The sequence below is a fragment of the Panthera tigris genome, chromosome X, assembly GCF_018350195.1.
Source record: "Panthera tigris isolate Pti1 chromosome X, P.tigris_Pti1_mat1.1, whole genome shotgun sequence".
Lineage (NCBI taxonomy): Eukaryota > Metazoa > Chordata > Mammalia > Carnivora > Felidae > Panthera > Panthera tigris.
The window spans coordinates 14,696,664-14,723,354 of NC_056677.1; the positions used below are offsets into that span (position 1 = coordinate 14,696,664).

The 26,691-nt window shown below is 38.0% G+C and overlaps 1 protein-coding gene across 7 annotated transcripts in view; it reads left to right on the top strand.

Annotated features, from left to right (window-relative positions):
- CDKL5 (cyclin dependent kinase like 5) overlaps nt 1–26,691 on the top strand; it is a 214,354-nt gene that overhangs the window by 104,581 nt on the left and 83,082 nt on the right. For all 7 annotated transcript variants that reach the window (XM_042973886.1, XM_042973891.1, XM_042973890.1 and 4 more), the window contains one exon: nt 20,432–20,477. In XM_042973886.1, the coding sequence (XP_042829820.1) occupies nt 20,432–20,477 (46 nt within the window). The remainder of the gene's footprint in view (nt 1–20,431; nt 20,478–26,691) is intronic.

Below are 26,691 nucleotides of genomic sequence, written 5' to 3' on the forward strand. Positions count from 1 at the left end.
CAGTACATATCTTATATTTTAAACTGTTTGGAGTATAGTCCTCTAATAATCAGATTTTTTTTTTAGTTTGTTTCAGACAGTAGGAAATAATGATTTTGTTAGAAATTTCTGCATTTTTTTCAGTTCAGAGTTCAAGAGAAAATTTAGCCAGGTTATATTTTATTATATACATCTATCATTTGTCACATTTATTTATACATCTATGATGTTTTCTGTTGCCTTAGGTGCCTTTTTGTTCAAATGCAGTTAGTAGAATAACTAGAAGGATATACTTCACGAGTCATCATGTTAATGTTATCCATGCCATTAGACTTAAATTCTACTTTAGGGACTTATTGTAAAGTACTTAAAATGTAGTCAGGTTTTCCTCTTCAGAAGAGGTTTGTGCTGCCCTTTACCTTGCTTTTTCAGTGAAAATTTAAATTTTCTCATTCATATAAATGTGGAATCAAGTTTCGTTCACATGCATATTCTGTGTACCAGGTAATATAACCTAACAGCTTATTCTATTCCTTATAAACATAGTATTTTCTATTCCTTATAAACACAGTGTTGAATATAAAATTTCTGTCATGTTTTGTTAGAGAATAATGTGTAATTTCTCTTAAGGTAATTCATTAATTTGCAATTTTCATGTTGTCGGTGCTTTTTTTTTTTCAAATTTACATCCAAGTCAGTTAGCATATAGTACAACAGTGATTTCAGGAGTACATTGCTTAATGCCCCTTACCCATTTAGCCCATCCTCTCTCCCCAACCCCTCCAATAACCCCTCTGTTTGTTCTCCATATTTAAGAGTCTATTATGTTTTGTCCCCCTCCCTGTTTTTATATTATTTTTGCTTCCCTTCCCTTGTGTTCATCTGTTCTGTGTCTTAAAGTCCTCATATGAGTGAAGTCATATGATATTTGTCTTTCTCTAATTTCGCTTAGCATAATACCCTCCAGTTCCATCCACATAGTTGCATATGGGAAGATTTCATTCTTTTTGATTGCTGACTAATACTCCATTGTATATATATATATATATATATATATATATATATATATATATATACCACATCTTCTTTATCCATTCATGCATCCATGGACATTTGGGCTCTTTCCATACTTTGGCTATTGTTGATAGTGCTGCTATAAACACTGGGGTGCGTGTGCCCCTTCGAAACAGCATACCTATATCCCTTGGATAAATACCTATCAAAATAACACCAGCATTCTTCACAGAGCTAGAACAAACAATCCTAAATTTGTATGGAACCAGAAAAGGCCCCGAATAGCCAAAGTAATTTTGAAGAAGACCAAAGCAGGAGGCATCACAATCCCAGACTTTAGCCTCTACTACAAAGCTGTCATCATCAAGACAGCATGGTATTGGCACAAAAACAGAAACATAGATCAATGGAACAGAATAGAGAACCCAGAAATGGACCCACAAACGTATGGCCAACTAATCTTTGACAAAGCAGGAAAGAATATCCAGTGGAATGAAGACAGTCTCTTCAGCAAGTGGTGGTAGGAAAACTGGACAGCGACATGCAGAAGAATGAACCTGGACCATTTTCTTAGACCATACACAAAAATAAACTCAAAATGGATGTCGGTGCTTAAATTTCCACAGGCATTTAACCACTCTGTGACTTACCTGAATCAAATATCTTTCAAATTCATATAGAAAAATCATCATTGCCATTTAAATATGTTCTTAGTTGATATATAAAGGGATCTTTGTTAGTTCTAGCTCAAGAGAAGCCACAGAAAACTTAAAAGTAATTCATTAAGCAGACATGCCTGCTGTGGTGAGTCCTGCTGGATGTTGCGAATAAAGAATACAAAGGGCATGATGCATAATTTGGAGAGCCCATAGAGAGAAGGCTCAGGACATGCCTCAGAGACCTCATCTCTGACCACATGACCACAAAGATGTGGTCTCTGCCCTTGAAGAGTTCATAGGCTGTCAGAATGAAAATGTCAAGGGGGGAGCCTGGGTGGCTCAGTGGGTTGAGTGACCGACTTCAGCTCAGGTCATGATCTCACGGTTTGTGAGTTCGAGCCCCACGTCAGACTCTGTGCTGACAGCTCAGAGCCTGGAGCCTGCTTCGGATTCTGTGTCTCCCTCTCTCTCTGCCCCTCCCCCACTCATGCTCTGTCTCTCTCTGTCTCAGAAATAAATAAACATTAAAAAAAAAAAAAGAAACAACTAGGTCATTCCTTTCAAAACTCAGGTGGTTGGTCTTTTTAACAAGATAATATTTCAGTCTTTATTTTCTGTGATGTTTTTAGTTAAAATGTACATACCTCTATTCTCTCTGTCTCCATTGCTTCATTTCTTCTTGGTCCCTGTAAGATTCTTAAGAGGTACTTAGAGCAGCTAAAGTGCCTAACTCATTTAGCCTACCCTTTTGGAGTGTCTTTCTGCTAGGTCTTAGGGGCATAGAGTTATGTGAAGTGTGTGGGCTGATGGATCTTAATTCCAGTCTGAGGTGGGACGTGAGGCTGAATGGCATATCCCAGATTCCACTGCGGCTGTGGTAAGAGCTTGTAGTGCTAGGGACCACAAAACAACCTGGAGGATCTTGAAGTGCTTCCCAAAGGAGAGTTTTAAAGGAAAAAAAAAAGAATTAACTAGAATTAGCAGGGTTTGCTTCTTGTGACTTAAGTAGCAGCTAAAAAAATAATAATAAAAAAATAAAGTCACCTCATGGGTACTTCCTTACCCAAATAAATATTCTACTGAATTGCACAGTGCCTCTTACCTGGTAGGAGCTTGGAAAATGTTTGTTGATTGAATAAATGAATCAATGAAGAAAGGACGAATGCTAGAGGCAGAGTGTAAGCAAGTATTAGGAAGGTTCACTTGAGAAATTGCAAATAATTAGCTATAACAGGAGCGGGGGCATTTTGTTTGTTTTTGGTTTTTGGTTTTTTTGAAGTTAGGAGATGAAGCATGGAGTTAAAACTTTATACTGGAAACCTTGGAAAGCTGCCAGGCTGCATGGTATGTAACACATCTTTCTTTTCCTCAATCTGGTGATTGACAACAGAGTATGTTTGAAATATCTATCATGTGCAAACTGATGACCTCACTGAGGTCTTAGAGAATCTTACTAGAAGAGGATTTCAACCAGAATGCTTGAGTGATATTTTTGGCATCAAATAACTAGCCACACAATAATTTTCTTCATTTTATAGAGTGTTTCTTGGCTAATTCTCTTGAAAAAGTGAACAGTTTGAGACTTCTTTTCCACAGTTAGTTTAAAAGCATGGTCACTTTTGGGATTTTTGTCCTTTCCTCTTTTGCTTTCGCACTCAAGGTGGCCGGCTCAGCTTCCTTATGTGATGGTGGTAAAGAGTTCCATGCCTGTATGACAAGGTGGTACAGTTCATTTCTGTGGACGTTTTTGTTACATACCTATTACATGTAAGATAAAGTGCTGAGTACTTGTCTATAAAAGCAAACCAGACTTAGTTCTTTCAAAAATATTTAGGCTGTTTTATGTTTGATATTCATCTCTTTCCATGGTAAGAGAAAGTGAATGTGGTGTTTTCTAGTTTGCTCCACAACGCATAAAAGATAAAACAAGTTTTAACTAACTGAACTCTAGATACTTGGAAGGTAAGTTTTTAAGAAAAACTTGCTCCCTATGTTGAATGTAATTTTCAGTTCTCTACATGAATATGGTTATGGCAAAAAGCAGGGACTTGGAACTTGTTTCAGATGTTAGTTATACCATCTTTGTCTGCATATGTGTGAGCATGTCTATCAGAAGGTATGATCACATGGTCCCTGGAGGTAATCCAGTTCAGTTGTTTGAATAGAGAGCTTCTACGTTTCTCTCACTCTCCCTATCAGTCTTTCACATTTGGGCAACATTATAGTAAACTGAAGGACCTTATGCCTTAGGAACCTAAAGATGTTATACAGAACATAATTTCTGTTGCTTTTGAACTTTGGAGTTTCCTTTTTTTTTTTAGTTTATTTATTTTGGGAGAGAAGGAGAACATGAGTAGGGGTGGGGAAGAGAGAGAGAGAGGGAGAAAGCATCCCAAGCAGGCTGCACACCGGCAGCACAGAGCCCAATGCAGGGCTTGAACTCACAAACCATGAGAGATCATGACCTGAGCTGAAATCAAGAGCCCGACACGTAACCAACTGAGCCACCCAGGTGCCCCAAACTTTGGAGTTTCTGTCCAAAAACGCAGGCATATTTCTCATGAATCGGAAAAAAAAAACACGTTGTTTTGGCTTTCTTTACCAGTTTTCAGTATTCCCATTTTTCTTTATAGGAAAATGTCAAAGTAGGGCCCCAAATCAAGGATTATAGATTTCATATTTTATATATACATGTATGATCCCATCAGCTTATTGATGAATAAAAGGAAAATAGAATGAAGCATTCTTTTTTTTTTTTTTTTTGGATACATATTTTTTAAATTTTTAGTATGCTCCACACCCAACGTGGGGCTCAAATTCACAACCCTGAGATCAAGAGTCACAGGCTCTACTGACTGAGCCACCCAGGCACCCCAAGAATCAGACATTCTTAAGCAGTGGTTTTACAGTCATTTTAGCAGTACTGTTTCTAACTTGAGCAGCAGGTGTGAGCTTATACTCATGGGCCTGATTTTTGTTAGCACTTCTAGGAAGCAGTGAGCAAATTGCCTCTATTGTAGCTCTGCTACTGTTAGCATTCTATACATTGTTTACCCACTGATGTCTGAAAAACTTAAGTCTGCTGACTTCAATAGTATCTACATAATTTCTTGGAAAAAATTGGCCCTAAGAAAGTTAGGCACAGTCATTCCTTCCTTCAGTAAAGGAATCTGTAGCAAGCTACTTGTCTATCACTAGTTCAACAGGACAGTAGATTTTTGTCTTCATTTGGACCATAGTTTTTTATGTTGATCATCAGTCTGTTTAATTTTAAACCTTTCTTTTTTTTTTCCCCCCCTGTCATTGTATCTGAATACTTATGTATTTAACAGGGGTAATATTTCTGGAATACCTGGTGATATATCTTTGGTGAATAAATTGGTTTTTTTTTCCTGACTTTTTCTTCTATCCTGGTTCCAGGTGAGAGAGTAGGGTGAATGCCTCTGTGTAGGGGAAATTATTGTGAGACTTAAAAGAGAAATGATAGGCAGGCCCCTTCCGGGTGCCAAAGACATGTATGTGAGCAGAACAGGCAGAGTTAGGGCAGGCAAGTCTTGACTTTCTCCCCCCAGCCCCCATTACCTCAAGGAACTGAAATTCTGGATTTAGGGAGACAGTAGGTTGAGGGTAAAGCCAAAAGTGTAGGAAGCTTATGCTCCATTCCCCTTTTGGAACTGAGGAAACTGCCTTGCAAAGTTGCCTCATCACAATGGAAGCAGCAACAGCAGAGTAAAATGTGGCATGCTGTGGTTAGGTGGAGAGAGGATTCCTGGGTCTCCTTCAGCTTGTGATTGGCCCCTAAGGAATCTCCAAGTTACTTCACACTCCAGGGAGCTTGGTTGAAAGCCAATGAACCTGTCAGTGGGATGCTGTATTGAGGGGCAAGCCAACAGCACTATAGTTGATAGCCAGGTTGTGGGTATAAATGAGAGTCTGGATGCCTTCACCCTCAGTTAAAGCAGTGAATGAGCCAAACAACCAGGCCAGACACCCACACATAACCTGAGTCCACAGTCCCCATGGGGTCCAACAGCATTATCAACCAGTGTCTGGGGTCCAGGGCTATAAGGCATCTTGTCCTGGAGACCAGAGTCTCAGGGGACAGTATAAGGGCCTCTGTATATTTGTCTGAGAACCCTTCCCTTACAGTGAAGTTCTGTAATCCCACCCATATCCATACACCCATTTGCCATCTTGGTAGAAACAGGGAGAAAATCTGAGGGGGGAAACTGACCATAACAAATCAGAGCCACACTGAGATACCACCTCACGCCGGTCAGAGTGGCTCAAATGAACAAATCAGGAGACTATAGATGCTGACGAGGATGTGGAGAAACGGGAACCCTCTTGCACTGTTGGTGGGAATGCAAACTGGTGCAGCCACTCTGGAAAACAGTGTGGAGGTTCCTCACAGAATTAAAAATAGACCTACCCTATGACCCAGCAATAGCACTGCTAGCAATTTGCCCAAGGGATACAGGAGTGCTGATGCATAGGGCACATGTACCCCAATGTTTAGAGCAGCGCTTTCAACAGTAGCCAAATTATGGAGAGAGCCTAAACGTCCATCAACTGACGAATGGATAAAGAAGATGTGGTTTATATATACAATGGAATACTAGTTGGCGATGAGAAAGAATGAAATCCTGCCATTTGCAGCAACATGGATGAAACTGGAAGGTATTATGCTAAGTGAAATAAGTTAGTCAGAGAAAGACAGATATGTTTTCACTCATATGTGAATGTTGAGAAACTTAACAGAAGACCATGGGGGAGGGGAAGAGGAAAAAAATTAGTTACAGAGAGGGAGGGAGGCAAACCATAAGAGACTCTTCAATACACAGAACAAACTGAGGGTTGATGGGGAATGGGGGGAGAGGGGAAAGTGGGTGACGGACATTGAGGAGGGCACTTGTTGGGGTGAGCACTGGGTGTTGTATGGAAGCCAATTTGACAATAAATTATATTTTAAAAAATGAAAGAGCATCAAAATTGGCAAAGATGAAGTCAAGCTTTCACTTTTTGCAGATGACATGATATTATACGTGGAAAACCCAATAGACTCCACCAAAAGTCTGCTAGAACTGATACATGAATTCAGCAAAGTTGCAGGATACAAAATCATTGTACAGAAATCAGTTGCATTCTTATACACTAATAATGAAGCAACAGAAAGACAAATAAAGAAACTGATCCCATTCACAATTACACCAAGAATCATAAAATACCGAGAAATAAACCTAACCAAAGATGTAAAGGATCTGTATGCTGAAAACTATAGAAAGCTTATGAAGGAAATTGAAGAAGATAGAAAGATGGAAAAACATTCCGTGCTCATGGATTGGAAGAATAAATATTGTTAAAATGTCAATACCACCCAAAGCAGTCTACACATTCAATGCAATCCCAATCTAAATTGTACCAGCATTCTTCTCGAAGCTAGAACGAGCAATCCTTTTTTTTTTTTTTTAGTGTTTGTTTATTTTTAATATGAAATTTATTGTCGAATTGGTTTCCATACAATACCCAGTGCTCATCCCAACAGGTGCCCTCCTCAATACCCCTCACCCACCCTCACCTCCCTCCCACCCCCCATCAACCCTCAGTTCTCAGTTTTTAAGAGTCTCTTATGTTTTGGCTCCCTCCCTCTCTAACCTTTCTTTTTTTTTCCTGCCCCTCCCTCATGGTCTTCTGTTAAGTTTCTCAGGATCCACATAGGAGTGAAAACATATGGTATCTGTCTTTCTCTGTATGACTTATTTCACTTAGCATCACACTCTCCAGTTCTATCCACGTTGCTACAAAAGGCCAGATTTCATTCTTTCTCATTGCCACGCAGTATTCCATTGTGTATATGAACCACAATTCTTTATTCATTCATCAGTTGATGGACATTTAGGCTCTTTCCATAATTTGGCTATTGTTGATAGAACAAGCAATCCTGAAATTTGTGTGGAACCACAGAAGACCCCGAATAGCCAAAGTAATATTGAAGAAGAAGACCAAAGCGGGAGGCATCACAATCCCAGGCTTTAGCCTCTACTACAAAGCTGTAAGCATCCAGACAGCATGGTATTGGCACAAAAACAGACACATAGACCAGTAGAATAGAGACTCTAGAATTGGACCCACAAAAGCATGGCCAACTAATCCAAACCTTAAGAGACTCTTAAAAACGGAGAATAAACTGAGGGTTGATGGGGGGTGGGAAGGAGGGGAAAGTGGGTGATGGGCATTGAGGAGGGCACCTGTTGGGAGGAGCACTGGGTGTTGTATGGAAACCAATTTGACAATAAATTTCATATAAAAAAATAAAAATCAAAGAGACTATAAACCAGAAAAGACTGAGGTATCACAGAATGCAAATTAAATCAAGGTCAGAGCTAGTAAAGAAAGGTTAAAAGTTATAAAAAGTTAAAAAGCTGCAATTTCTTGGCACATCTTAGATCTAGAGTTTGAGGATATATTTCCAAAGTTAAATTTAAATTTTGTACTCTGTTCATTATTGAGCACAGCTTAAGTCAATGATTATCTGATTGGGGATGTAGATTGCTGCAGTTGGCATGCCTAATTAATGTTCTGTCTCATTTGATCACTAGAAGTAAGTTTTTCATTTTCTCATTATCTACTTATTGTTATAAAATAAGGACAAAATGAAATAAAGTTCTAACACAGTTGTGCAACAGCTGTGGTATGGACAGGATAGTTAATGTTACTAAACTGAAATGCTGCTGTCTGGCAGGCATCATTACCATGTACTCTTTGAAATTACCTTTCATTTTCAGACACAACCACAGTTTGAGTGTGGTGTAGACAAAGTGGTTTTAGAGCATCTGTATATAATGTCTGAAAGAGTTCTATGAAAATTAAGTATATCTTGAATTTTGTATGATCTATAAATAAGGAGCTAAATTGTTTTGAAAGTCTCTCCCTTTCTATTGAAAAGAGTTGCTATTTGCCCTGCCATAGAGGTTAGTGGAAATTGTTCTTTGGATGCCTAAATTTTCCTCTTAATAACTGCATTTTATTTTTTGAACTTTGTATTATCTAATCTATAATATTAACATAGGATAGCAAATTCATATTGGTCTATAACTATGAGGTGAATTATTTTTAAATAATTCATTTTAAATCAACTTTATTGAGGTATATTTTACATATATACAACAAGATGTACCCATTTGAAGTGTACATTTCTATATCCAATGTAGATTGGAAATTGTAAATTTCCAATAGAAATATCCATTTCTATTATCCAGTGTCCAGGTTGACACTGATCCACTAACAGTCATACTGGGCCTTGTTAGATGTACTTACAAAGCCTTTCTGGATATGTGGATTTGTTTGTATTTATCGAGTAAATGTTTGAAGACATTTATGGTTTCTATTCTTATATTTATGGCACCCAATTGTTGGCCATTTAGGTAGCTCTAAGTCTCACACTAGTATAGGATATGTTCATTTTTAATGTTCAAATAAAAGTCGTTGAAGACTTTATTGTAGGAATTCCAGCGGCCTCCTTAAGAATATGGCTTACATTTACAGGAGAGCCTCCCTTTTGATTTTCTCCTCCCACAAAACTCATGGTCTATTATCTCACCTCTAGAGGCTCTTCCCTTCTTTCTGTTCCACATGGACCCAAGCTTTACCGCTTTTCTTTGATTTTGCCAAAGCACCGCTAATACAAAATGACTGGATGTTTGTGGCATGTTTCCACTAAGGATTTGGTGACCTCATTACTAAACAGGACCATAAGCAACATGTTGGCCAGTTCTCAGATCTGTGACTATTTCTGTCATGGGAAAGCTTCATGTCCTAGAAATGTTAGATATTAGTAGTTATGTGACATCTCTGTTTTTATACTATGTTTTTTCAGGCTGGAGGAAATGTCACTAGTTTTATCATAGAATGGAGTAGAGGTGATGGTGAAGGATAACAATCTTTATTTTATTGTTTCAGGTGGAGAAATAAATCAATAAGTGCTAATTTTTTAATTTAGTAGGGCTTCTTATATAACCTGATAAATATTGGCAACCTTGTAACTGCAACCATTTTATATAGTAATGCTAAAGAAGAGGTTTTTAACAGAAAGAATGCAGTATCAGTTTTGCAATGCATTTTTGTGATTTGTTGGAGGCTAGCATAGCAAATAGCAAAATAGGTTTTTAATCAAGATACTGTAATTCCCTCTGAACTTTAAGAGCTTATTCAAATTCTTGCCTACTAAAGGGCTTCTGGAGAGGGCCAGATGAAATTTTAAAGAGTCTTATGTTTCATTATCTTCATTTTTTGAAACCTTTTAAAGAAAGAAACAAACAGTTCTAGCTTAATATGTCTCCTAGGGATATACTGTTCTTTTAAAAACTTAAATGCATATGTTTGTATTCTGTGTTCTCATGTTTTATTAACTTTGAAAAAAGTCCCTCTATACTAAAGAATGTCTTTTTTTTTTTTTTTTTAATTGTGCTAGGAAAAAGGTATTTCTCTGTTAGGCTCTAGTGGGATTAGTAAATGATGCCCAAAAATAAGTATGACCTGGGCCAGCAGGATGTAAATTTTGAATTGGTGCTGCCGTACAGTGAGACATTTACACTGGGTCTTTCTCTGTCTTGTTCGGTACACTTTGGGACCAGTCATACATTATTTTTCACCCACATGCTTGTAGTCCAGTGGTAGAGTCAGACTTTTATCCAAGTGGTCATAAAATATGTGAAAGTGTCACTTTAGTAAAAATTACGAAGAGATGTTTGCCAAGAGAACATATGGGGCTTTAGACTTAGTCACAAGGCTGTGAGAAGGCTTCCCTGAGCAAGTGAGGAATTGTGCCAAGGTCTGAGAGAGAGGTAGTTTAGGGTTGAGTGGGCAGGGGAGGGCAAAGCTTTTAGGAGCAAAGGGAACTATAGTAGGGGAGGTCTTGGTGACGATGGCTGTCGCTCACCAAGCAAGGACGACCTAGGGAGAGGAGGCTGGAGAGTGTGCCCAGAGTGATCCCTTGATGGGCCTTGCTGGCTATGTGAAGGGGCTTTGACATAGTCTTTAAGGGCAAGGGAGTTTTACTAGAGTTTTAAGGGGAATGGTGGAGTGGAAACAGATTTCCATTTCTAAATAGCCACCTGGCTTTCCCAGTGGCAGACACATTTATATTTGAAGGGTTAGAAGGCTGGGTAGTACTCCACGTGGGAATGTGAAAGGCTTGGATTGGAATGGGAGTCAGGTAGAGCAGAACTGTGGACTGATTTGGAAAAGATTTATTTAGGAGGCTAAAAATTCAACAGCACTTGAGTAGACTTGGGGTTGTAGACAAGGGAGATATCAAGAGTGACCCTAAATATCTAGCTAGATATTTATCTGGTCACTGAGCTGTGGGGACAGGAGCCAGGACCAGGAAAAGAGGGAGTGGTTAGGCATTCTTTCTAGATATTTTATACTTCATTTATTGTCCTCTTACATCTCAATAAAGATTTATGGAGGGCATTTCCAGCACAGAGGGGGGTAGAAGGGATTTGATGGAAATAATTTTTTTATGGAAATAAATGAGAAACTAGATTTTGTTACAGAGGAATTTTACTACCGACTTGGCTTGAAGGCAGTTGTTTTCTATGTGAGTCTTAAGATTCAACTTCCCCCATCTTCCTTTTTTGGCTGCTTGCTGTCTTGTGTTCTTGATAATGTATTAATATTTTCATGAGACAGTCCTCTTACTAGAGGCTAAGCATGAAGTAAATTCATTATGAGTTTTCCTTGTAATGCTTTTTAAGATGTTAGCATTTTTGTGAAGTACTCTTAGCATACAAATCATAGACAGTTTAGAATTTACACCAGTATTTCCTGTGACAGTATCCCCATAATGTAAACCTTTGTAGCAGTTTTGCTAGTTATTGGTGTAGACTTTGTGTGACTGCTAAATTGCTTTTGGCCGACTGAAAAGCATCACTGAATTTTTAACAAAAAGTAAATAATATATTTTCATCTATCTTTTGGTATATCTCACTGTATAATGTTTAAATGGGGCCATGTTACAAAAGTTATTATAAAAGTAAACGTAATCTCATTTTGTGAAAATGAGATGAGTGTAGACATTTTAGTCCCATGATTAATAGCTTTACTAGTTTTTGAAGAATTAGTCTTTTAATCATCTCATTTTCACCTAAAATTTCTTTTCATGGTATATAATTCTTTTAATTTTTTAAAAAAAAATTTTTTTTAACGTTTATTTATTTTTGAGACAGGGAGAGACAGCATGAACGGGGGAGGGTCAGAGAGAGAGGGAGACACAGAATCTGAAACAGGCTCCAGGCTCTGAGCTGTCAGCACAGAGCCTGACGCGGGGCTCGAACTCATGGACCGCGAGATCATGACCTGAGCCAAAGTCAGATGCTTAACCGACTGAGCCACCCAGGCGCCCCTATATAATTCTTTTTAAAAGCTTTACTTGATCGCCTCAAAGTGACCATTGTCTCTTTTAAGGGGGAGTGTTAACGGTGGAACACCACAAAACAGTTAAAATGAATAAACTAGAGCAGAGTGTTTCATTGTCGGCACTTTGGACATTTGGGGCTGGGTAATTCTTTGTCATGGGGGCAGTCCTATGCACTGTATGATGTTCAGCAGCAGCCCTGGGCATCTACCCAGTAGATGCCAATAGCCTCCTACCCTACCCCATTGTGATAACCAAAAGGGTCTAGAGACATTGCCAGATGTCCCCAGGCAAGGGGAGGGGCACAATTGTCCCCAGTTGAGTGCCACTGCACTAGGTTTATGTTTAAATCTCAGAAACACAATGTTGTGTTTAAAAACAAAAAGCTGGGGCGCCTGGGTGGCTCAGTCGGTTAAGTGTCCGACTTCGGCTCAGGTCACGATCTCGCGGTCCGTGAGTTCAAGCCCCGCGTCGGGCTCTGTGCTGACTGCTCAGAGCCTGGAGCCTGTTTCGGATTCTGTGTCTCCCTCTCTCTCTGACCCTCCCCCGTTCATGCTCTGTCTCTCTCTGTCTCAAAAATAAATAAACGTTAAATAAATAAATAAATAAATAAATAAAAACAAACAAACAAAAAGCTGTTGCAAAAAGATGCTCACAGTAACATGCCACTTAGGTGATTTTCAATGTTCAAAACAGTAAAATCGTTTATGGGTAAATCCATTTGTGATAATAAAAACATGCATGGGGGAATGCCTGGGTGGTTCAGTTGGGTGAGTGTCCAACTTTGGTTCAGGTCATGATCTTGAGGTTCATGGGTTGCAGCTGCACATCACACTCTGTGCTGACAGCTCAGAGCCTGGAACCCGCTTCGGATTCTGTGTCTCCCTCTTTCTCTGCCCCTCCCTCACTCACACTCTGTCTTTGTCTCTCAAAAATGAATAAATGTTTCAAAAAATTAAAAAAAAATAAAAACATGCATGGGAGTGCTACATAACAATTTCAGGATAGAAGTTCCCTCTGGGGAGAGAAGGAATGGGAATGAATGAAGGTATATGTATGACATTTTACATTTCAGCGCGAGTGATCAGAAGCAAATAAACCAACATATTATCGACTTCAATCTGACCTGTTTTCTGTATATTTACATGGTCAATGTGCTTTGAACTCCTGCGGCCTATCATATAACATTTGTTGTACTTTTAAACTATTTTCATAAACATTAATTTACTGACATACATTATTACCAACGTATACACTTCTGTGTATGTGAGATGTTTCATTTACTCATGTCAAACCTAAGATGTCACATAAAACCTCATGTAAAGCAGGGGCCCAATAAACTGTTCTTAGTTGACTGACTGAAATGCTCTTCTTATTGGCTATAGATTGTTTTCCTTCCTGATATGGTCTGAAGTACTTCAATTTAGTAGTTGATCTAACTTTTAATATTGGCAAACTATGGTAGTTTATAGGTGATAAATAATATAGGAAAAGAGATTTCTTGGAAAGCAGTCTAGTTTTTATCCTTGTGTATCCTGGTTAAAAACGTGTATTTCTATGGTACTTGGCAAACACATGTTCCATTGTATCTACCTGCCATGGAATGTATCCTGTGCTTGAATTTACTCCTATTTTATAAGTGTGCTCATAATGTAAAAATTAATCATTTATTTTAGAAGGTTTCTATGAAATAAGAGTCAGAATAAAGATGAAAATAGAGCAGACATTAGGAAACCATTAGAAAATTTTTATTGGTGATAGCATGTATTTTTGAGAAAAACACAGATGAGAAATAATGATGTCTCCCCACTGTGGAGGTGTGTATGTTTCAAAATATGTCCTTTTTAGCAACAGAACTTAACATACATGGCTTGCAAAGGTGGTAGAGCATGACCATGGATGAGAGAGAAATGGCTTCCAGAATCAGATTTCGTGGGTTTAAAGCCTTAGCTTTATTACTTCTCAGCTGTATGATCTTGGGGTAAAATATAGAACCTCATTAAAACTGTTGAATCAGTATGTTGTACACCTGAAACTAATGTAACATTGTGTGTCAAACTATATTCAACCCCCCACCCCACACAGCTCAGTATATCCTCATCTATAAAAATGAGCATGAGGGTAAGATCCTCTTCAGAGTGTGATTTGAGTATTAAATACATGGGAAGCACTTAGCACAGGGCCTGGCACAAAAATACTTAAATAGCCTAAAATAAAGCTTGCTTTTTCAGGTACCATATCGGTCTATACTGTAACAATGTCTATGTTTGTAGGGTTTTGCTTCTGTTGAAGGAGGAGCATTTCATTGTGTAAAAGCACTTAGGACATTTGGGATATTTGCATACAAAAAATGTGGATTGAAGTATTTTAAAATACTTAAGTGTCAAGTTGTATTTCCTGCTATTTGGATGAAGAAATAAAGAATTTTTCCCAAGGTATGGCTTCCTCAGGGAGGAATTAATTACAAAATGAATTGTACAGTATAACCTTTGGAATCCATGAATAGTAAAATCGAATCGCTATTTTTTTTCTGTTCTCCTTTATAATGCATGTTGGGTATTTTAAATTACAGAGCAAAACATTTAAAACAATGATTTCTGAGGCACCTAGGTGACTCAGTGGGTTGAGTGCCTGATTCTTGATTTCGGCTCAGGTTATGACCCCAGGGTCCTGGGACTGAACCCTGCCTCGGGCTCCACTCTGAGCATAGAGCCTGCTTGATATTCTCTCCTTCCCTCCCTCTGCTCCTCTCCCCCATTCTCTCTCCCCCGTCTCTCAAATAAATAAAATGGAAAGAAAAAAAAAAAAAAGATTCCTGATGCTTCCTTATAAAGTATATTACCAATTTAGAGAATTCAGTTTTCCAGAGCATAATTAAATCAAGTTATGTAACTATATTTTAAATAACTTAGTAAATTTTATGATTGTTAATACCAATTAGTTGTTTTGCCAACATCTTTTTTTTAATGTTTTTATTTCTGAGAGAGGGAGAGAGAGGATGAGCAGGGGAGGGGCAGAGAGAGGGGGAGACACAGAATCCAAAGCAGGCTCCAGGCTCTGAGCTGTCAGCACAGAGCCCGACATGGGGCTTGAACTCACTAACTGTGAGATCATGACCTGAGCCGAAGTTGGATGCCCAACTGACTGAGCCACTCAGGTGTCCCATGTTTTGCCAACATCTGAGGGAACGGTTGATTCTGGCCATAAACCATTGACTAGGGAGCCTTAGATAGTCACTAGCAGGAGTAAGGTTGGGTTACAAGTCTCTGTGTTCAGGATGGTTGTTCAGTGATTGAGGCATGATTTTTGTAGGGTAGAGATCTTGCGAATGCTGAAAGAAATATAGACCCTCTGGATATTTTTCTATTTTTTACTACTCATAAAATTTATTTTTCATTCTCTTTCTAAATTTTTTTCAACGGAGGAAATTTATTTTGGTAAATGTTAAATGCCTTGATATAGCTTGTTCACACATGGAGATAGCAGTACAATTCAGGAACCTCTTTCTTTTTGCATTCCAAAATCATATAATTGTAATTTTGAGACAAAATTAAGGGTGAGGTATGGAATTACCATTAATAACATATATTTTATCACATCCTTAGTTTGTTGTTCAAAATGTCAGCTTTTAACTAACTCCTTGTTTAAACAAAGTGAGATACTGAAACAAGTAGCAAATTATGCCTATCATGCTGACTACAGCTGGTGACATTCTGTTGCAGACGTTGTGGGGGCAATGGCATGCTTTTGTGAATAAATTGAATTTAAAACAGTTTTTCAGAGCTATTTTTCATATATTTTTCTTCTTTGTCTATACCTATATGATGTGTAGCATCTCAGGGTGGTGGTAGTACAAGTAATAAAACTTGGTGTGTCTCCTCTTACCTCTCCATGACATACCCATGAAGAGATTTAAAAAGAAAACCAAAAAAAACTGATAAAATTTCTGTTAATTAAGAAGCTAACAATTGGTTGTTGGCCAAGTCCAGGGAGATGGATTGAAAAACATAGCCTTGAACATCATGCTCCTTATTCTACTTTCTGAACCAGCATAGGGCAAACTGTCAAAAAGGAGTGGGACACATACTGCTTTTGGGTAGCGCCCATGCCCGCTGGAGCTGGAAACAGGCAGCTGTCTCATGGTGGTAATTGTCATTTGACCCTGAGAGAGCTGGAGTTCTCTGTCCCCCAACTAGCCTACATCAGTACCTGTATTGCCAGAATTTTCCAGCAACGAAGCACCCCAAATACAGTATGGCATGAAGCAGAGAAGGTAGGAGGCAGCAAGTTGAGTCGTAGGATTCACAGACTCCCATGGCAAGGTGTAGTGAGTGTAGAGTAGAGGGAACAGGATGTGCTAGGCAAGTGTGGGTCCAGCGAACAACTTATTCTGACAGCCCTTCCCCAGGTGATCCAGCCTCAGAGCAGCCAACACAACCAGAGGAGTGTTTGCTGGGAACCCAGGTTTTGAAATTGGGCTCGGTTGCGTCAGTCGGCCTTTTGACGCTCGGGAGGCTGAAAAACCCAACTAGCTTTTTGGTTGTCAGATGCCAGGCCTAGTGCATCTCTTCCAATCTTTAAAAAAAAAAAAAAAAAAAAAAAAAAAAAAAAAAAAAAAAAGCAAGCGGGGAGGTGTACCTTATGAAAAGATAGGGCAAGACAAAGAAAACACTGCTCTGAAGATTTAGAAGCAACACATAGTTCTAAAAATGATTTTTTGTAACAAGCAGATGAACACTCCTGAGGGAGAGCCAGAAGGATATGACCTCTATGGTGAGAACAAGTTGAAACAAGGCAAAAATTATCAAAGCCAGCTGAAATAAGAAGATAAGCCAAAAATGAAGAAAGTAAAAGAGCACAATTGATGCAACAGTTTTGATTAATTCACTCGTGAAATAGTCATTCGTGAAATATTATTGAACCTACTATGTGCCTGCTATTCTAGGCACTTACGCACTAGTGAATAAACCATACAAGGCAATTATGAAAGATCCAACCTAAAAGTTACAAGGTTTCTGGTGAAAAAATATTAGGAAAATAGGTTTAGAAACAACATTTAAGGTTGCTAGAAGAAAATTTTTCTAAGTTCATTGATTTCCAGGTAATACTAGCTCAAAACCTCCCCCTCCCCCTCCCCCCCAATACTGTCTTCTGGACATACTTTGGTTAATTTAAAATTTTTATTCCAAAGAAAAGAAGTCCTAACAGGATCTAGGCAGAAACAAAGTTATCTATGTTAAAAATCAAATTGGCTCCTGACTTTATTTTCTTCTTCTTGTAAGAAGAAAGTGTATGGAGAAGAAGTACATGGATTTTGTTAGAGACTTTTTACTCCTATGTGCTGGAAAGTTGCTTTAATAAATGTACAAACGTACAATGTCTGTGATGTGCATGGCACTTTGCAGGGCTTTGCAGTGCATAAGATTTTATAGGGACCCCGAAGATGGTGGAGAACGTAAGGTCGCCTTCCCAGGAATTCTGTGCCTGCCAAGTTGCCATTCGTGTGTGAGAGAACTTGGACATATGTCATGACTTTCCTCAGAAAGCTACTCAAAGATGCACACTGAGCAGAATCTTCATGCAAATTGAGCTCTAAACAAGTGTGAAAACCACAGTAGAAAAGGACCGGAGGTAAAGGTTGAAGCTAATAAAATATGTAAAGAAATACAGATTACATATAATAGCTCATGTGTGTATAATTACAAATTAAATACAACAGCCAAAATCTATTCTCAAAAATAAATTTAACAAAATGGTAAAAGAAGAACCAGGGTCTATAATCCCAGATTAATTTAAAACAGTTTCAGGTCACAACAATCTAAATTGGTTCTGATATAAGAATCAACAGATCAATAGTATAGACTAGACTAGAAAGCTCTGAAAGAAAATCTAGAGCATATATGTAAGAATGCTAGGAAACAACAAAGAACTAAAAATTCATGGTAAAGAGTATTGGGAAAATTGATTCAGTATTTAGAATTCTGTTGAATATAGATTCCCTCACTATGTTAAATTACAGGTGGATTAAATAAATTATAGGTGGATAAAGACTTAAGGAAAGAAATTAAATCATTAGAATATTGAGACATAACTGTGGATGAATATTAACCATACTCAGGCTGAGTAAGGACTTTGAACACAAAAGTAGTGGACATAAAGGCATATGTCAATAAATGTGACTGTAATAATAAGTTATATTCAACAACAACCAAGCCCTAAATTGATCACGTTAGTCTAGGGAAAATATTTGTAACAAAATTTGGCAACAGGTTCTCATCCATGAATCAACAAGAAAAATATTAACTTTAGTAGACCTTTTTTCACTTACCAGTTGATAGAAGGAAACTTCTGACCTCACTGATGTCTAAAGACTTTTTTCAATGATTGTATTTGCTGTGTATTTACTGTTAGCTGTGGTCATAGGATGGGTATTCTTATATACTGCTGAAATGATCTGTGAAATGATATATTTTGGATATCAGTTTTGGCAGTATCAGGAGCCTTTAATGTTCATACCATTTGACCCAGTTATATCACCCGCCGAATTTACTCTATGAAAAATAAAGAAGCAGATGTTAAAGTATGTTCATTGACCAAACAGTTAAATAACGATACATTAAAAATGATGGTTTTAAAAATTATTCAATGACAGGTTAAAATGTACCTCATGCAATATCAAGTGAAATAAAAGCAACATGTAACACCATATACAATATTACAATTCCAATTTGAGAAAACTTTACTGGAAGAATACAAACCAAAATACTAGCAAGGGTTTTATGCCTTTTATATTTTAGGTTTTCTGTAATGAGTTTGCATTATTTTTATAAGCAGTTTGAATAAAAGTGAAATGTTAAATTTCTTTCCAGCACCTTCTGCTCTTAAGTGCATGTAAGTTTCCACCAGACATCGAAGTGATTTTATATAGAAAGCTTCATCTCTTTGGCTTCATTCTTTAAGTAAATATATAAACTGTATTGAGTGAGTGAGTGAGTGAGAGGGAGGAAGAGAGAGAGAGTTGAGAGGATTTCCATGATATTGGTGAAAGAGTAACTTTTGTACAGTGAATTCTATTTATGAGATGCCAGAAATTAATGCATTTCTTTCTTCAAGGTGATGTAAATAAGTTCGTTGTCAATTTAAATTTGTAGTCCTATCATGATTTGAACTAAGTGAGACCTTTTATAAAATCAGACAAAGGTAATACTTAGGATGCAGCAAAAGGATGCCTGTGGGTCTCCATTTAGAGTGCAGTATAGGATGAAGCATGACCTGGAAGAACTCTGCCCTGCAATGCGAGCATTTTGACTCTCCCTGAATGCGTGTATAGTGCTACCTCTTTCTTTGTGCCGGGAGCAGTTTCCCAATAGGGCGTGTTCTTTCCCTTATACCTTGTACCTTGTTGGTTATTGCCTGCTAGTGCATGCATTTGTAAAGACTTTGTTTTGATGCAGTGACAATCTTTTATTAAAAGATTTGCTCCTACAGATCTGAAAGTATAGCCACTTAGAGTACAAAAGAGCAGACCTGAGTCATTCAGAAGACCTTTCTTTATAACATATTGGCTTTGAAGAATGTATATATTATTTTGCCAAAAGCTTTTTTATTCCTTTTTTAGACCAGAATAAGACATGAGTTATTTAACCTCGTGGTACTTAGCTCTGAGCATTTTCATTTCCTTTCCAGCCTTCATTTTCTTCTCCAACCAAAAAAGACACACAAAATTTTTTTTGCAATGTTTCCGTTTAAAGTGGGGTTTTGCTCACAACCCACTTGTGTTCAGGAGAAGGAAATAAAGGCAAGAGTGGGGGTAGTGATTGGTATTTGGCAGCAGATGTTTGTCTCTCTTTGGGTTTGAAATGACTATCCATAGAGAAGAACTGGGGAACTAGGCTTGTTAGGAAAAGTAAAGTGAAGGGCGGAGACTTAGAAGGGGAACTCTGTTACCCGCAACTACCAAGTATTGTAGAAGCCTTTTCTTTGCTATAGAAGCCTAATTAAAATGTGCCCCTGAGTTTCAGAAGGAACTACAGATGATGGTAAATATTATATCATATCAGTCATCCTGGCACTTTTTTTTAGCGTCCAGACATTAACACTTATGGTTTATTCATGGTCAATTGCCATCTCTGCTCTCGGTTCCCTTCTCTCTCCCTTTATTTTTCCCTTCTCTGACAATGTCTGCAGGGTGCTTAGAAAGAGAGTTTTGGAACCAGGAAATGAGGGGCTGGGAAAGAAGAGGATTTTTTTTTTTTACTCTCTGGTTTCTTGCCCTCAGTCTCCAAATATACCCCGACACCAATGGGATTCCCAGTTTCAAAAACACTGAGGAATGACTTTCTGCCTCTTTTTTCCTTTGCAGGAAACACATGAAATTGTGGCAATCAAGAAATTCAAGGACAGTGAAGGTATACGTGTGTGTGTGTGTGTATCTGTCTTTTTGTTGTTTAGTCCTTGTGAACAGAATGTAGAAGAGATGGGATCTAGCTGATTAGCCTTTGTTCCTGAAATTTTAACATCTGCATCTCAGAAAGTGAATATAGCATATTTATTATCATGCTTTGCTTTGAAACATCTAGCTCCTTCTGTGTAAATCAAATCTCATGATATTAGAAAATTTATGTATTTTAAGGTACAGTCAGCACTGGAAATCTTGCTTCAAATGCTAGGTAGAAGGCATGCTATTTATAAATATTATTAAAATGAGAAAACTGATTTGAAATAAATATTTTTGTGAGTTCACATAAGTAGGAAGGGCTGTGTGAAGGGCTTTGGTATTGATTACTATGATCTTCAGTTCTTAGTTAGAAATACAAGGATAAGTAGTATGTAAATGGTATCAAGAAAGTGATTTTGTATTTAAAATGACTCATTGGAAGAATAAAAGCTTTTCAAGAAGAAATACCGTAGTTGGGGTCCTTGGTCACATGTCCAGACCATTTCAGATGGAGTACTAAAATTACCCTATGCTGGGGCACCTGGGTGGCTCAGTTGTTTAAGCGTCTGACTCTTGATTTTGGCTCAGGTCATGATCTCACAGTTTGTGGGATCAAGCCTTGTGCTGGGGCTCTGCGCTGACATCACAGAGCCTGCTTGGGATTCTCTCTCACCCGCTCTCTCTGGCCCTCCCCAGCTTGCATGGACATGCACGCGAGCTCTCTCTCTCAAAATACATACGTAAACTTTAAAAAAGAAAGAAATGTTAAAAAAGTTACCCTATGCTGGGCAAGAAAATTTTAAATAAAGCACTTTAAAAAAATGTACAAAATATAAATAAATAAAGCATTTCAGTAGTTGATTAGGTTTTAAATCTAGATTATTGGCCATCTAAGGATAGCCTAGTAGAAAAACTTACCACGAAGACATGCATGGCCTTTGAGAAGCTCTAGGCAGCATTTTGCCAATTTTCTTCCTACAGAGATCCACAAAAATATTTTTTTTTACATCCTAATCCAGTATCCACATACATAATGTCCTATATATAACTGAAGTAAAAGTGTCATAAAACTATTTTACTAATGGGAGGTTCTTCATTTTTTGTTGTTTCCTGCTCATATAAATTCACATAAATGCCTATTTGTGGCATCAGATAACATCGATTTTACCACTGAATCATAACCTGCCTTGTGGAAAATAGTGCCCCAGGGTAAGAGGCACTAGCATAGCATTAACTTTCGTATCAAACTGGAAGTATGACAATGGCAGTCGTAGCCTACCTTTATCAGCACACATTGACTACACACCGTAAGCCTCTATATTTGTGAAGTTTCATCACCCATACTTTAGACACTTAGCGAACATTAAATAACAAAAAGGGCTCACTAACAAGGTCCTGGGGTAGATTCAGTAGTATTTGATATATCCCAACTCTGATGTGCTGGTTATGTGGAGCATACGCATATCATCTGGGAAACCTTAGCAGCCGTTGTCTTGCCAGCCTTAAAGAGAATGCAATAAAAAAAGCTTTTAGCTTGTTCTAAAGTGGGGGGGGACCTGCTTCAAAGGATATACCTGTAGTCTGACAGGAAGCAATAGCCCCAGGCCAGTCCACTCTGAGACCATTGGAAATGAGCTCTTTGAGCAGTGGCTTTGGGCTAACCACAGGTGTCCAAGAGACAAATGGTGATCTACTAAAAAGAGTGGTTGCAACAGTAGATCAAAGCATAACCTTTGCCTTCATGTAAAGACTTCTGGCTGTGCATTCATCTTGTAAGGCACGTCGTCAAGCATCAGTTAACCACCAAAAATAATAATTGTCATGAAGTTTTTGAAAAGCAGTACAAACTAGGCCACGTATGCCATTGCTTTAAAGAAAAAAAAAAAACCTGCCATATTCTTCACAATCTCTGTTCTGTTCATACCATTTCTTAGCTTCAGTTAAACAATGTGTTTGTACCTGTTGTGATGATACCTTCAGAGTGGTAATCAATAACATCTGTTTAAATGTATTGAGCCCTGAGACAGGTGCTATGAAAGCCCTGAAGAATAAATCAGGGTGATTTCAAGAAGCTTAGTAGAATTAAGACCTGTAAGTAAATAGCAGTAAAACAGAGTAGAAAGCAGTCAGTGCCTGAATGAATTTGTTTAATTTTGAGGCAAGAGACATTGTTTCTAGCTGTGGTATCCTGGGAATGTATGAATAGTGTAGACATTATAGGAAACATTTGATCAGCCCTTATTTCTGTGCACTGACAAAGCATGAATCCCCTCTACCCTCCTCTCTGCCAGACCATTATCAGTTACCATACCTTACAGGCATTGCAGCCTTGTCACCCATCCGCCTTGCAGATGGACACCTTTGTAGGTACGCCCATATATACTTCTGGATACTTCCTAAACATTACTGTGATAGAATCTAAAGACATGCAATTATTCACAACTTTTTAGTTCCAGTTCTATTCTAGGCACACTTTTCAACTGTTTGTAGCTCTCCCTGGGAGATATCATACTCTCTGTTCTGTCTTAACTCTTTCCCTCCTGCCTGAGTAGAATCTTTTTTTTTTTTTTTTTTTTTTTTTTTTTTTTTTTTGTTAACATGGAAGCAAGAGCTTTTTTAAATAGTTGTTTGTTTGTTTGTTTGTTTGTTTGTTTTGAGAGAGAGCAAGAAGGCAAACCGGAAGAACAGAGAGAAGGAGAGAGAAATCCCAAGCAGGCTCTGTGCTGCTGTCAGCACAGAGCCCAAGGCAGGACTTGAACTTAGAAACTATGCAATCTTGACTGAGCTGAAACCAAGAGTTGACGCGTAACTGACTAAGGCACCCAGGCACCCCACTGCCTGAGTAGAATCTTGCTTAATGGAATGTGTGTGGTGAACAATCCTTTTGGAATGTGAAGTGTATATAGATAGTTTAGCACAGATGAGAATGTCCATTCAACCCCTATGTAAACCACTTAATTCTGAACCATTCTATCACCTTAAATTTCAATCAGGAAAATTCTAATAAAAAGTAGAGTTTCATCAGAATATCCTTAATGTCATATAGCTCTCATTAATCTCTTTTATTAGTTTCTCTGAAAATATTCTGTTGATATTATATGACCCTTCTAAACCCAGTGTTTAAAAATTTTTGTGAAGGTCATGACATAATCCTGTAAAAACATTGTTACACTGAAATAGGATCTGAACTTGGTCTGATTTGCACTCAAGCTAATCCAGTATTCTCGTACTGATGATATGAAGGGATATTTTATGAGTATATATTACCTTCTGTTAGCTTTAAAAGATTATGATCATGTCCTATTTTCTTGTTAAATTTGTAAATATTTCAACACATTTTTATAAAATGTTTTTGAAACTACATAAGGTAGGACCAGTATTTTGTTCAAGCTGTCCTTGTTATCCCAGGATAATAGATCACTACCTAAAATGGGAACTAACCTTAAATAGTAAATAAAAGGTTAGATTGGGACTTTTAAGTTGAGAAAATGGAACAAAAATTATGAAAATATGTTTACTTCATTTTATAGTTAACACAATTTAGATTATAATAGCTATTTCTTAGAAAAAAGAATCCAGTGTTAACTTTTTTGAGGGAGGGGTAATTTTTGCAGTAAAATTATAGGCTAGGACAATGAATGACTTTCATAATGATAAAAAGAGGCTTATTAAAAAATATACAAAAAACTTTGTCAGTTTTATCTTTATTTTTGTATGTCCCTGTCTTTCTGACTACATCCTTGTCAGTATTTTGCTCTCTAGTTGTTAGCTATTAGAACTCTAACAATCATTTATCCATATCTTTTGTCTATGATTCTCCTACATACTGGGTAGGGATTAAAACCTCATGTTAAAAATGAGTACTGTGTGAGTGATGACACTTTTATCTGAGATCACTTCATTAGTTAATAGTTTTTTGTTTTGATGACTTTTGCTGCTTTTAAAAAATATTTTTAAAAAATGTTTGTATTTTTGAGAGAGAGAGAGACAGAGAGACAGAGAGACAGAGGGAGTGGGGGAGGGGCAGAGAGAGAGAGAGGGAGACACAGAATCCGAAGCAGTCTCCAGGCTCTGAGCTGTCAGCACAGAGCCTGATGCGGGGCTTGAACTCATGAACCGTGAGATCATGACCTGAGCCGAAGTCGGACGCTTAACCAACTGAGCCACCCAGGCGCCCTGACTTTTGCTTCTTTATACATCATTATAAATGCAGAGTTTCAGATAATGAATTCTTAATGATACCCTGAGTGATATAGTATTATGAGTTTGTCTATTAATGTAAGTTCTCACAGAGAAACATTAACTATAAACACCTAACCAACCAGAAGTCTTCAAAGGATTAGTTCTATTCAGTATTTGGGTTTTCTGAGAAGAGAAAAATGACCCCAGACTAAAAAGGTACTAGAGATTATTTAGTTAAAAGATACATTTTGGACTATGTATAATGATAGACTTAGCCTAATTCATCTCCCCTTCCTATAACTACAGTTCTCTACAATGAGATTAGATGTCCGAATGATAATCTTCTGTCACTGTTGGACCAGCATTCTCATGCGCACACGTGTACAAATGTCTGTCATCCTCAATTTATTAAATAATCCAAGAGCAGTGATTTAGAAAAGATAGATTTGAGTGAACAAGAGTTAAAAATGTTGTCTGCTCATCCTTTACTTGAGGAGGTCCTGTGATCTAGGATTTATCTTTTATTTAAAAAAATTTTTTTTATGTTTATTCATTTTTGAAAGACAGAGACAGAGCACAAGCAGAGGTAGGGCATAGAGAGAGGGGGACACAGAATCTGACACAGGCTCCAGGCTCCAAGCTGTCAGCACAGAGCCTGATGCGGGGCTCGAACCCATAAACCACGAGATCATGACCTGAGCCAAAGTCGGACACTCAACTGACTGAGCCACCCAGGCGCCCCTAGGATTTATTTTTGACGTATATTTGCATCTTCTGGTGTGACAACATCTTTTGCTTCTTAGGACTTTCAGTCTTTTCCTAAAAGTACGGGTGATGGGGTGAGGAGGGATCCTCCCTACTTGTTACATGGCAAGGAGGCTGATTCTCAGGGAGCTGTATAGCAGTCCACAGTTAAGATGGAATTTAGGTTGTATCTCTGCTTTTATATCAAATTAAAAGGCTTGCATTTCATATCCTGCTGTTTATCTTTTCTGTAAATAAATACTTTTTTCTCTTGGAATGGACATATTCTTTCTATTTTTATTTAAAAAAAATTTTTTTAACGTTTATTTATTTTTGAGACAGAGACAGAGCATGAACGGGGGAGGGTCAGAGAGAGAGGGAGACACAGAATCCGAAACAGGCTCCAGGCTCTGAGCAGTCAGCACAGAGCCTGACGCGGGGCTTGAACTCACGAACCGTGAGATCATGACCTGAGCTGAAGTCGGACGCTTAACCGACTGAGCCACCCAGGTGCCCCGGACATATTCTGTTTAAACATGAGAGAATGTGTAATTGGTCATCCATTCTTTCCTCCAATTTATTTCATCCTTATTTCTACTCAGACATTAGAAAGCTCTATCCTGATTTCTGGATTGAGGGAATTCTGGTCACATTTTTGCATAATGGTATAAAACAAGAGCTCATAGTCTTTGCTCCTTAAATTCAAGAACTTGATTTCTCTGTAGGAGAGGCCTTGAAACAAATTTTCCCACCTTTGGTTAAACAGAATTCAATTAACTAAGCTTGAACATTCTGGCTAGTCATGATTTCACCAGACTTTCTTTTAATGTCCAAAATGGATCTCTTCAAGCTTCAGGGGTTCTTCTAGGATTTGATGAACATTTGCACCCTTCATAATGTAATACATTTCCATTGTGCTCTACCCAGTCTCTGCTGAATTCATCTTTTTTAGTATATATGATAGCGGCACCACCATTCAAACCCCCTTGGCCGTGTTAATCGCCCTCTTGTTGGTATTCCTTCTTCAGTCAGGGCAACCCTTATGGTATCCTGATGATTTTGTACAAGGATGGGTTGGCTTTTTTTCCCCTCCCATTGTACCTGTTTAAAGGTCCATTTTGGGGGGCCTCTTTGTCTATACAAGAATGTCAGGTTTATGATTTCATAAAGTAGGTTACAGCTATTTCTGGGTTTCTTTTCCAAGCCCACAGTTCTTTAAAAATAGAGTTACAATAGAGTTTCTGTTCATCTTTAGGTTT